The 10,345-nt window shown below is 38.3% G+C and overlaps 5 protein-coding genes across 7 annotated transcripts in view; 2 read left to right on the top strand and 3 right to left on the bottom strand.

Moving 5' to 3' along the window:
* LOC104703425 (probable DNA replication complex GINS protein PSF1) lies at window positions 21-2,418 on the top strand. Of its 2 annotated transcripts, XM_010419438.1 has the most exons (7): window positions 21-286; window positions 545-666; window positions 990-1,057; window positions 1,152-1,265; window positions 1,370-1,541; window positions 1,628-1,777; window positions 2,226-2,418. In XM_010419438.1, the coding sequence occupies exons 2-7, from the start codon at window positions 592-594 to the stop codon at window positions 2,250-2,252; spliced, it is 606 nt and encodes a 201-aa protein (XP_010417740.1). In that variant the 5' UTR covers window positions 21-286; window positions 545-591; the 3' UTR covers window positions 2,253-2,418. The 2 variants fall into 2 exon arrangements, with proteins under 2 accessions (XP_010417740.1, XP_019083572.1); XM_019228027.1 differs by lacking the exon at window positions 2,226-2,418 and having other exon boundaries at window positions 1,628-2,207.
* LOC104703424 lies at window positions 2,851-3,983 on the top strand. The gene is made up of 3 exons (XM_010419436.1): window positions 2,851-3,035; window positions 3,313-3,550; window positions 3,653-3,983. The coding sequence occupies exons 1-3, from the start codon at window positions 2,944-2,946 to the stop codon at window positions 3,935-3,937; spliced, it is 615 nt and encodes a 204-aa protein (XP_010417738.1). The 5' UTR covers window positions 2,851-2,943; the 3' UTR covers window positions 3,938-3,983.
* On the bottom strand, window positions 4,085-6,864 carry LOC104703423 (26S proteasome non-ATPase regulatory subunit 14). 2 transcript variants are annotated; one of them, XM_010419435.2, is made up of 11 exons: window positions 6,621-6,864; window positions 6,246-6,371; window positions 6,043-6,130; window positions 5,778-5,863; window positions 5,590-5,664; window positions 5,449-5,502; window positions 5,102-5,277; window positions 4,840-4,998; window positions 4,666-4,746; window positions 4,533-4,587; window positions 4,085-4,444 (listed from the first exon to the last, which is right to left on the bottom strand). In XM_010419435.2, exons 1-11 carry the CDS (start codon window positions 6,729-6,731, stop codon window positions 4,319-4,321), a joined length of 1,137 nt encoding a protein of 378 aa, XP_010417737.1. In that variant the 5' UTR covers window positions 6,732-6,864; the 3' UTR covers window positions 4,085-4,318. The 2 variants fall into 2 exon arrangements, with proteins under 2 accessions (XP_010417737.1, XP_010417736.1); XM_010419434.2 differs by having other exon boundaries at window positions 5,449-5,664.
* Window positions 7,297-8,868, bottom strand: LOC104703422 (cytochrome c oxidase subunit 5b-2, mitochondrial). Its single transcript, XM_010419433.2, has 6 exons — window positions 8,686-8,868; window positions 8,419-8,504; window positions 8,094-8,144; window positions 7,922-7,988; window positions 7,755-7,834; window positions 7,297-7,662 (listed from the first exon to the last, which is right to left on the bottom strand). The coding sequence occupies exons 1-6, from the start codon at window positions 8,858-8,860 to the stop codon at window positions 7,606-7,608; spliced, it is 516 nt and encodes a 171-aa protein (XP_010417735.1). The 5' UTR covers window positions 8,861-8,868; the 3' UTR covers window positions 7,297-7,605.
* The window catches only part of LOC104703420, a 2,608-nt gene continuing 1,926 nt past the window's right edge, over window positions 9,664-10,345 (bottom strand). The window contains exon 3 of the mRNA XM_010419432.1: window positions 9,664-10,331. Coding sequence (XP_010417734.1) covers window positions 9,799-10,331 — 533 coding nt within the window. The 3' untranslated portion in view covers window positions 9,664-9,798. The remainder of the gene's footprint in view (window positions 10,332-10,345) is intronic.

Here is a 10,345-nt window from a genome sequence, read left to right as displayed (position 1 = left end):
AAAAAAAAAAAAAAAAAAAAAAAAAAAAAAAAAAAAAAAAAAAAAAAAAAAAAACAACGAAGGCTCTAGCGCACTGCACTGCACAGCACATGGATTCCTCCATTGCTCTCGCGCTAAATCTCGAAAGCTTTTTGATTCCCGCCCAAAAAGAAGAAGCCTTAAAATTAGTGTTTTGAGTGTTGCCGCCGCCGCCGCCGCCAGAACTGAGTTAGATTTTGGCTGGATTCGATCGCCGCCGCGATAACTGACACTGTTTCCGTGCAGATCCAAACCCTATTTTTTCCTAGTGAGTAACGTTTGATTTAGATCTACGGTTTTGTTCCCTCTATCTATCTGGAACGCTTTTACTTCATCCACAAACCCGACTTAGGTTCGATTCACATTTATTATATAAGCCTTACTTCTCCAGAGAAAAAGAATTTGTATTATTCGCGTAGATGTATAATTTCCCAAATTCGAAATTTAGAAGTTTTTATTTTATTTCATTTATTTTTGGGGGCGGCACGGCATGCCAGATGTTTGATGAACTGCTCTATATCTGTAGATGTCTGATTTCACAAATTGAACGATAGCAAAGTGAAGGAGCCAACCATGTATGGGAGAAAAGGGTATCAACTGTTGAAAGATTTTGCCTCCGGAGAGAAAGGCCAGCTCAAACCTTTTAACGTATGTCCTCAACCTCTGTATTCTACTTCTCTTAACTTTGACTGGTTGGTGGGTGAAGCCCTTTTTTATTGCCTTGACTCGCTAAGCGATTAAGGTCTGAAAAAGTTCTGCTAAGAATGTATAATGGAATATATTATTAGGCTAGACTTGGAACTTGACCTGTTATAGACATGATTCTAATCTAGACGAATGTTTTCATGTTGCTGCTTGTGTGTGATCATCAGTTTCACTCTTGCCCCGTAGACTCGTCCCTGCTTGGTCGGCTTAGTTTATATTATTATTATAAATCACTTCTTTGATCTCTTGTATTTCTCTTCTAACAGAGCAAGCTTTTTGACGAGACTATTGAAGAATGTGACCAGAATGACCATCTTCTCCAGTCCTTGATTAGGTCTTTTTCCTTTTTCTTCACAAATTTTACACACTAGGGTTGCATTTTGCCCATCCTTCAGTAAATCATTGAAGTTGGACGTTTCCACTTACAGGAAAATTCAGCAAGAAGGTTTGGATGTACAGAACAATAGAAACGCTGACCACTATGGAGCACTCATTCATCACCTTTCCTTGATGCGGAACAAGCGCTGCCTCATGGCTTATGTGTGAGATAACCCACCTTCTCTATCAATCACTCCAAATAATCTCAGCACACATTTGTTAGTTTTTTTTATATATAAATATAGCTGCAACTGGTGTCGCTATGTAGGTACAACCGAGCTGAAATTGTGCGTGATTTGGCATGGAGAGTAGGCCTTGAACTTCTCGACCTTCCCTCTGAAATCCAAGAGAAGCTCACTTCACTGGAGAAGGAGTACTTTAAGAACCATTCCGTTGCTCTAAAATCATACATGGGAAAAGTAGGAATCGAGTTGAATGTCGTAAGTTCTCGTTTTCCACCACCCTGGCTTTCGGATTATATCATAAACATGAGTTAAATTGGATTTGATGGGACTGTTTCTTGAAGGATATGGTGCCTCCAAAAGATCCTTACATCAAGGTCAGGATTCTGGATGATATTGATGAAGGAATCGTGCTGAGTGACAAAACAACAAACTTTGCCCGTCATTCTATGCATTTCCTCAAACGAACTGATGCGGAACCGTACATTGCTCGGGTCAGTCTTTTCGTTATTCCCTCTCTAGAACTAGAATGATCTAAGCACATAAACTTCCGTGTTTCATAAATGAGGAATTCAAGAGTTTATGCGAAGCGCCTTGTCCAAATTTGCAGAGATGTAGAATAGAACCTTGACTACAGCCTTCCAGAGTAGGTTTCGTAGAAAGACAAAGAATGCTGCTAAAGATAACTTATAACTGAAAATCTGAGTAGTGATGCAAGTAGAAGCTTGAAAATTACATAACGGGGAACCATTGCATAAACTGTGAAAGTATTGTTTTGTCTGGTCTGACATTTGATGTTTTTCGTAGAATATATGCCAAAGGTTGTTTTTTGTTAATAAGATGCAGTCTGAATTTATTACCAAAATTTAACAACGGTTATTGTGTGTAGCAATCGTTTGGATAAAGTGTTTCTAAATGTTGGGATTGTGATTGGGAAAACAGGGCCAAATGGAGGAGTTGACAGATTGATTGATAAAAGAGAAGGCTCGGTCTGGGTCAGTGATAGAGAAGAATGTAAGCCTTTTACTTAGCCTTGTATAATTGTAAGACAGGAACATGGAACCTCATACTCAAACTCATGTAACAATTTATATTTGATCTTACAAAGTTACTTTGTCTCTGGTGGACAACATCAGTTAGCAATAAGGGCAAAATAGACTGGTGAAATTCCAATGAGCAAAAGGCATCAATGCTCTGTAGTTTCTGTAACTTGCTGGGCTATTCACGATATACAAGTAAAACCGTGCACAACTAAAAAGATAGAAATCGTCCACAAATTCTGCAAAAAAAAAATGTGAGAATGTTGCTGCTTGCTACTCATCTTGTTGCAGAAAAGTGAAGGTTTTGGCTTTGCATTTCGTATTGTGTTCTTGGTCTCTTGGTTTCCAATTTACCATCACTACTTCTTCTTCAGTATTTTATAATTCAAACCAAAATTTCCTCAAAAAAAAGAAAAACAAATATTTCCTTTAAAAATAAAAATAAAAACATTTACTTTCGTGTTGACCAAAAAAAAGGGAAAAACGTGGGTGGGGGATAATATTACCACAGTTCTCTCTCAAAAAATTTGGTATTTTTTGGTTTTTTCCCTCTGCAACGAAACCTTTTGAAAATTTTGGGTGGTGTCATTCGTATCAATTCTTCCGTCGAGAAAAAGAAAATGGCTGAATGGAAGAAATGGGCATCGAAAGTCTCCGTTGTCGCGTCTTCTCTGTTCTCGTTCCTCATCGTCTTCCAGATTCCTCTTTTCAGGTTTCTCTATCAATCAATTTTTCCTCGCCATTTTTTTGTCTTATCAAAACGTGATTTTGTCTTTTCCTCGCGGTTTTGAATCAATCAAAACGGCTTTGGGAATTAGGGTCTCTAAACTTGCGTGTGCGAAATTGGATTTTTATTAGAATTCTCGTATATATAATAGCAGCAGCAGCATTTGATTTCATTAAGGATTTGAATAACTACTGTATGTCTTAGACCCAATATTAGTCCTTGGTACATGTGATTATTGTGTGTGTGTGTGTGTGTGTTGCAGAGTAGCGTGTAGGAACAAGAGGTGCGAAACACCATTAGAGGTTATATCCTCTGAGTTGATTGCGAGTGAATTGGTTCCTTCATATGTTGTCAAGACCTTCCTTTTTCCTGCTGCCTTTGCCAAGTATCTCCTTGCTGCTGGCTCCTCCAACTATCACAACTTGTTCACCTCTTACGGTTTCGACCACATTTATCCATCCTCCTCTTCCTCCTTTTCAACTGATATTCATCATCTCGAGGTTTTTTGCTTCTTCCCTTATTTCACTTTGCTATATATATATATATAACAACGCCTTTCATTACTCCCAACCCTGTCATCATATTCATATCTGCTTGATCAGGTCTTTGCTGGGAGTTGTTTATGTCTGCTTGGTGCTTTACTGAACCTCTTCAAACCCACAAGGATTAGCTTCCTCGGAACGCTTTTGATATACTGGGGTCTTGTCAGAGACATTCTTCTCTTGGACTCTGCTCATGATTGGATTACCGCACAGAGAAACTCTGTTCGTGTCTACCCGACGCTCTTTCTTGCATCCCTTTCTGCGTTTCTCTCCATGCGAAGCGACCTCAGGAAGATCATCAGATGTTGCAGATCTATGCCCTTCTTATCCACCAAAGGAGACTAGGCTTCTCTGCTTCACTAACTTAGAGATTCCAAGACTTAGAACAACAACTCATTTTGTTTTTCTCTCTCTTTCTTTTCTGAGAAAAAAAGCTTCTGTAACTTAGGATGTTTACAATCAATCTTCATAATGATGAATGTGCGATTAAGGTTTCACTAATTCTTTCCCATCTCATCATATTCAATATATATATATATGAATACATATATTACATCATTCTCTTGGAAAAAAAAGAGAGTTAATCTTCCATGAGAGAACAAAAACCAATAATAATGCTACAGATGGGGAAACTACAAACACATGTCTGCATATGATACAGTTGTGAGAAACCAAATGTATGTCTAAATAGAAACATACACAAAGAGGAAGAAGTCGCACATCTTTCTACGATCCTCTTCTGCTTCGGCTGCCAGAACCATGACCCAGATGATGAGATGGTCCCCCGCTCGTCTCTGCTTCTTTTAGTTTCTGTGCTTCCAGAACCTCAGCTTCCTCCATCAGCATTGCTAACTGCACAACGCACAACAGGTTTCCAAACCCAACATAAACATAAAAACCATAAGAGAGAGACAGAGCTTATTATAAGGAGAAAACATACCCGGATCTTGTTCTCCCTCAGCCTACCTTGAAGTGCACTGATGGCGGGACTCAAACTGCAATAGCATATTAGAACCACCCATGTAACAAACGACAAAAACCACATAACAAATGTTATAACACGCTTCACTAACCAGTATTCGATCAGTTTGCACATGGAAGCCTGATATGTCGATGTGTTGTGGATGAAAGCAAGAGGATGAACTCTCCCGTCTCTAGAGAAGAAACACAAGCAGCTTTTGCACTTTAAATCTCTATTATTATTAGGTATGAAATAAGATTTATAAAAAAAAGAGTGAATCAAAAACCTTATGCTTTGCTGCACGGATTGGTGGTATGCAGCTCGTTCCTCCTCGTAGAGTACTCTTTGCAGATCCTTAAAAGAAGCTAGAGGTGAATTTAGTTGAAGAAGCGATGAAGTCGGCAAAACATGAAGTGGGACTTCTTTTCTAACATTTCCCACACCACTGCACGTGAGAATCCCAATAGTGCATGTTAAGTAATTACATAAATAAAACGGAGCAGTCAGTGTTCATAAAGCCCAAAAAGTGCATGTTGAGAAATATATACCTGGTTTCTAAATTAGAACGGAGCATTGCCTCTTGCATACTTTCAGACATGTCCATTGGGTCAATTTCTATAGCTGAGCTGCTGAGATTTCCACTTGTTCCATCTCTTCTGGTGATGTTGGCCTCAGCACCATTGTTAACAAAGAAAGCCCCAAAATCTGAAACTCTTCTTCCACCCTGCACCACACATACAAAGCTCAAACATCATTTCGTATATATACAACATATCAGCCCATATGATTGTCTCAAGGAATTTGGAAGATGAGTTACACTACTAGGCACAAATTACAATTTGACAAGTTTCCATTAAGCTCGAGTGAATTTCTACAGCTTTTAGGCAAAAGAGACCTTGGATCCGGAAGTTGTAGCTGTATCACTTGTGTCTTGCTCAGGAATGTCTCCCTGACCAGAAGAGGATCTCGGAAATATAGAGTCTGAAGAACTTAATGACGATTCTAAATTGATGACAGAATCTTTATTAGCAAGTACCAGGCTCATTGATTTAGGAGTAGTATTAGGCTTTCCATCAGAGGATTGGAAAGCGATAACTTGGATTCTACCAACCTGGAGACATCACAACTAAGCCAATTTAGCAATGAGTCCAAACATTTGAGAAGAAGGAAGGAAGTAGTATTCTTGAAACTATTTCAACTTTCTCCTAATCCACTCGTACCAACCTTGTTAGCATCTTCACTAAAACAGGAAAATATGAGGCCAATAAACCCAGAATCTAAAAGCTGATACATAGCTTGTGTCCGAACATCTGCATCAAAAAAGACATGACATATATAGATCATGAGGAACAAGATAAAACCATATCCTACTAACTAGTCAACCCTAACTTAGCTAAAAAAAAACATAATAATAACATTCAGTAGTAGTAAGGTAACAAAAGCTGGAATCATTTGACTAGGTAAAGTAAGGAGTAAGATCAAAACATACCGACATGGGAAGGAAGGACGGTAATATGAGGATGGGAGTGGTACCATCCAATCACCCGAGTAGTTCTGCCTGTTGATATGGTCATTCTGTGTCCAAGTTAGTTAAGGAAAATGAATATATGAAACTTGTTTTTTTAACCAAACCAATATCTCTACACAATCAGCCTGAGCAATGTGAGAAGGAAAGTTTTAGGAAAAGGATATATCAGCCTGAGATGAAGCAGCAGCCAACTGTTCAGGATTGGTTTCGACTCGATCTTTCTGCCGATCAGACCGTGACTGAGGAGATGCTCCCCAGATCAGAGCTGTGGCACTTCCGTTTTTGGAGTACTAATCAAATTTGCAAAAAAAATAATACCACAATGAAGAATCAGAACACATACAAACAAGAAACAAGATTTGAAACTCAAGTGACTGATTTGATTCTAATGGGAATTAATTACAATATTGAAGCCTTCTTATCAAAAAAAAACAGAGGCAAAAGATCCAAACTTTGGGAGTGAATTGAGACAATTAAAACCTAGAATCTGAAGCAATTTATCGAATCCAAGACAAATAAGAGTGTGGGAGAAGCCTCACCTCGATGTCGCCGAGAAGGAGACCCATGATTTCTTCGGTCTCGGTGGATAATGCGTGAGTGAGGCAAGTCAACCAGACATCCTCCGACATATTTACGCATGTCAGAGACATTAGTTCCGGAATTGAGATCTTTCCAGATGTTGTTCGTATCTTGCTTCTTCGCCTTCTTCTCTTTTTAGATTTTGATTTTTATCGGACGAAACTGACTGACTCTGGGGAAATAATAAGAAGCAAGAACATTGGAACCTCTTGTTAAAATTCCCGATACAGTATAGTTCGCAGATGGCGTCTCTATGATACGCGCGGTGTACGGTGTTCCTCTCACTCCTCAAATCTGGACCGTATATTTTCTAAAATCTTGGACCCTTAATTACATTAATCTTCCTTGCCTTATATAATAGGGAGTACTAATTTGTTATTTCCTTTCTTTCTTTTCTCATCGAAAGTAGTATATTTCAAAAGGAAAATTAAAAAAAAGGAAAATTTAATATGAAATATCATATATGGATTTATTTCTTCAATTCACACAAAAATAATCAAAAAGTGATATTTGTATATGTTTAGAAATATTTATCTAGTTTGTAAGAAATGGTTTCTTAAAAGTTTTAGATTTATTAACTGTTACATTTAAGCTTACTTTTTTTAATTTCACCGCACTGTCACAGCAAACCAAGTATTACTATTACCCTTACTTATTTGTCACCATTAACACTATATTTTGAAAATCACATATAAACACAAATCGTTGAAGAGCATAAGAAGAAAGAATGATTGTAGTAGTAGTAGCATCTCTCAATTATTTGGCAAAAAAAAAAACACACAAAGCCGACAAGCGCCTGAAGATTGCATCTATTTTCGTCTGTTTAAAACAATCGCTGAAGCAATTAGTAGAGCAAGCAGGGGGAATGAGATTAAAACAAAACGAGGCTTCACGTTATTCAGAAGCCACAACTCTTTCTTATTACACTAGATTGTTTCCTTTGGATCAGTGATGGTCATCGCCATGTCCGTCAGGAGGTCCTCCAGGGCCGACCACTTCAAGCTATATTCAAAACCATATTGCATTAATCAGTTAATCTAACACCAGAGTACTTATGATGGATATAACAACCTACACTATGCTTGATGGCTAACCTTAAAATACTGTGTACACACAGGGCATTCAAAATGCTTGCCTTTCTCCAGCCAGAACCAGACAACATCATGCTCATCCTCTGAAGTTACAAAATGAATCAAACCTCATACTACAATCCTTATATCTAAAAATGCACAACATTTGAAAGCAAAAATAAAAGACCCACCTCCTTCACCTCCAGGGCAACCAACTATTCTCATGTCGTAGTAGGATTTGACAACAGCAGGAGCTTCCTGAAGAGCAGAAAACATAACAACCAGACAAGATTCGAGAGCTTCGCATCAAGAGATTATATATAGTCTATCAATCTTTTTATAATAACACTAACAGTAACACACCTTTGTTCCAAAAGGCCCTTCGGGAAAGTCTATATCGTCCAGCTTCCTTCCCTGTGAAAGGTAAAATATTGGCAATCAGAATCAAAATCAATACACTCATCCTATCTTTGATAATGACTACAGTATATATGATCTGATGATAGATCCAAAAGGTAATCACTGAATACACACACTCCTACATATTATATATCTTGAACCACAAGCTCTAAAGCTACAGAAGGATGTTGGTTAGCTAAAATCTCTAAAAATCATCTGACTAAAAACGCAAGAACTCAAAATCATCAGTGTTTAAGTTCCTCTTTAACTATATCATTCATCTGTGTACCTCCAATTCGGCTTCTAGTTCCTCTTTCTCGTGCCCAGTTGCAATAGGCATCACATCTTCAACACGCTTCTTCACAGCACTATCCGCTGTAATCAAACAACACAAATTAACCAGCTCGTCATTTTTAAAAATCTATCTTGCAGAAACCGAAACACAAATTACAGAATCTGGTTTCAACAATCTAAAAAAAAAGAAAGTCAAATCCGTTATAGATCAAAGACAAGCACACGATAAATCACCAGATGAAAATAGAGATCCATAAATTACCAGCAGCGGAGCCGATTTGACGAGATAAAATCGAGGAATAGGCGGGAATGGAGGAGGCACGAGTCGAGAGAGAGAGGTGAGTGGACTCGGCCAAGGCGTGTCTGCACGAAGGAGCCGCGCAGGAGCCAACGGCGGCGATGGATTTAAGATGCGATGAAAGGATTCTCCTCCACATAATGAAAGCTAGGTATATCGTTTCCGATCTCAGATGATTCTCTCAGTCTCCGACTACCTTCTTCTGCAAACGGAAATGATAGATTTTGATTAAACAAAAGACAAGACACTCCCTTCGACTTTTTCGCTAGGGCCTGCTACTGGGCCTGAATCGTCCTACTTCTTGACCCATTATCAAACGAATCCAATATTTTACTTTCAGTCGATTTTTTAATTAATCTATATATACATTTTTTTTTTTTTTGAAAAAAATCTATATATACATTTTTGAGATATTTATAAAATAAATCCTGAAATTCATACCTATTTATAAGCATGCCATTAGCATNTTCTGCTGCGAACGGAAATGATAGATATTGATTAAACAAAGACAAGACACCCCCCCTTCGATTTTTCGCATGGGCCTGCTTCTGGGCCTGGATCGTCCTACTTCTTGACCCATTATCGAAAATGGAATATTTTACTTCAGTTGATTTTTTAATTAAGAAGTATCATTTTTCTTATGGAGTTACCGAATATGTATATGGGGGATCTGATAATATATTTCTTAAATTTTTATTGGCTATTAACGTTGAGTTAGACAATAAACCATATTCAAACGACGATTAATTTAGTTAATAAAACATGTTGGATTAGAATATTAGATCGCTGTATTTGTAAATTTAAGAAGTACATTTTTTAATTATAAAACCAATCGAATATTTAACTTTCAGTAGATTTTTTAATTAATAAGTACATTTTCCTGATAATATATTTCTTAGTTTTTTTTTTTTGGCTATTAAAGTTGATTTAGACAAACGATGATTAATTTAGATAATAAAAAATGTTGGATTAGATCGTAAATTACGTTTTTTATTATGTAAAATAAAATCTTTCGAAACATGCATAAATTACAGTTAACCACGATTTGACGACACCAACTTCGACATTTGTCCGGCTTCACCCTCTAAGTTTCCCAACCGCCACCAGCCTGACGTCATCGATCACAGGACCACATAGCGAGCCAGAGTGATCGCTTTTCATATGGTAGAACGTGCTCAAGAAAGTGACACGTGTCCTCGCCGACGCAGCCTTGAACACAAGCCTTCCCCGTTTGAACCCACCTTTCCCTTTAGACGCGTAATCCACCATGGCTTTTCCCCGTCCAGCTAACGCCTCCACTGTCATTGGTCCCTCGCATCCGTCTCTGGCGTCTCCAACGTTGAACGTGAGGGCGTAGAATTTGTTCACTGACGTTCTTACGATCTGAGAAATGGCGCTCTCTTTGCCTGCAACAAGCTCGATGGCTCGGTGTCCTTCGGGGACAGCGAAGTGTGCTTTGTCTACGTACTTCACGGCCTTGAGAGACTCGATGATCCAACCGGGCAATGGACTGTTATCGTCCTCGATGAACGGTGGGATCAGCACTCCCCATTTCGCCTTGGGAAACACGTAAGGTCCTTCCTCGAAGTTCCCATTCTTTATCAGATTGTCTACAAACAAAAAA

This window comes from Camelina sativa, chromosome 7 (assembly GCF_000633955.1).
Source record: "Camelina sativa cultivar DH55 chromosome 7, Cs, whole genome shotgun sequence".
NCBI lineage: Eukaryota > Viridiplantae > Streptophyta > Magnoliopsida > Brassicales > Brassicaceae > Camelina > Camelina sativa.
Note: the sequence above shows the minus strand (reverse complement) of the source record. Positions and strands in the feature narration are given on the sequence as shown.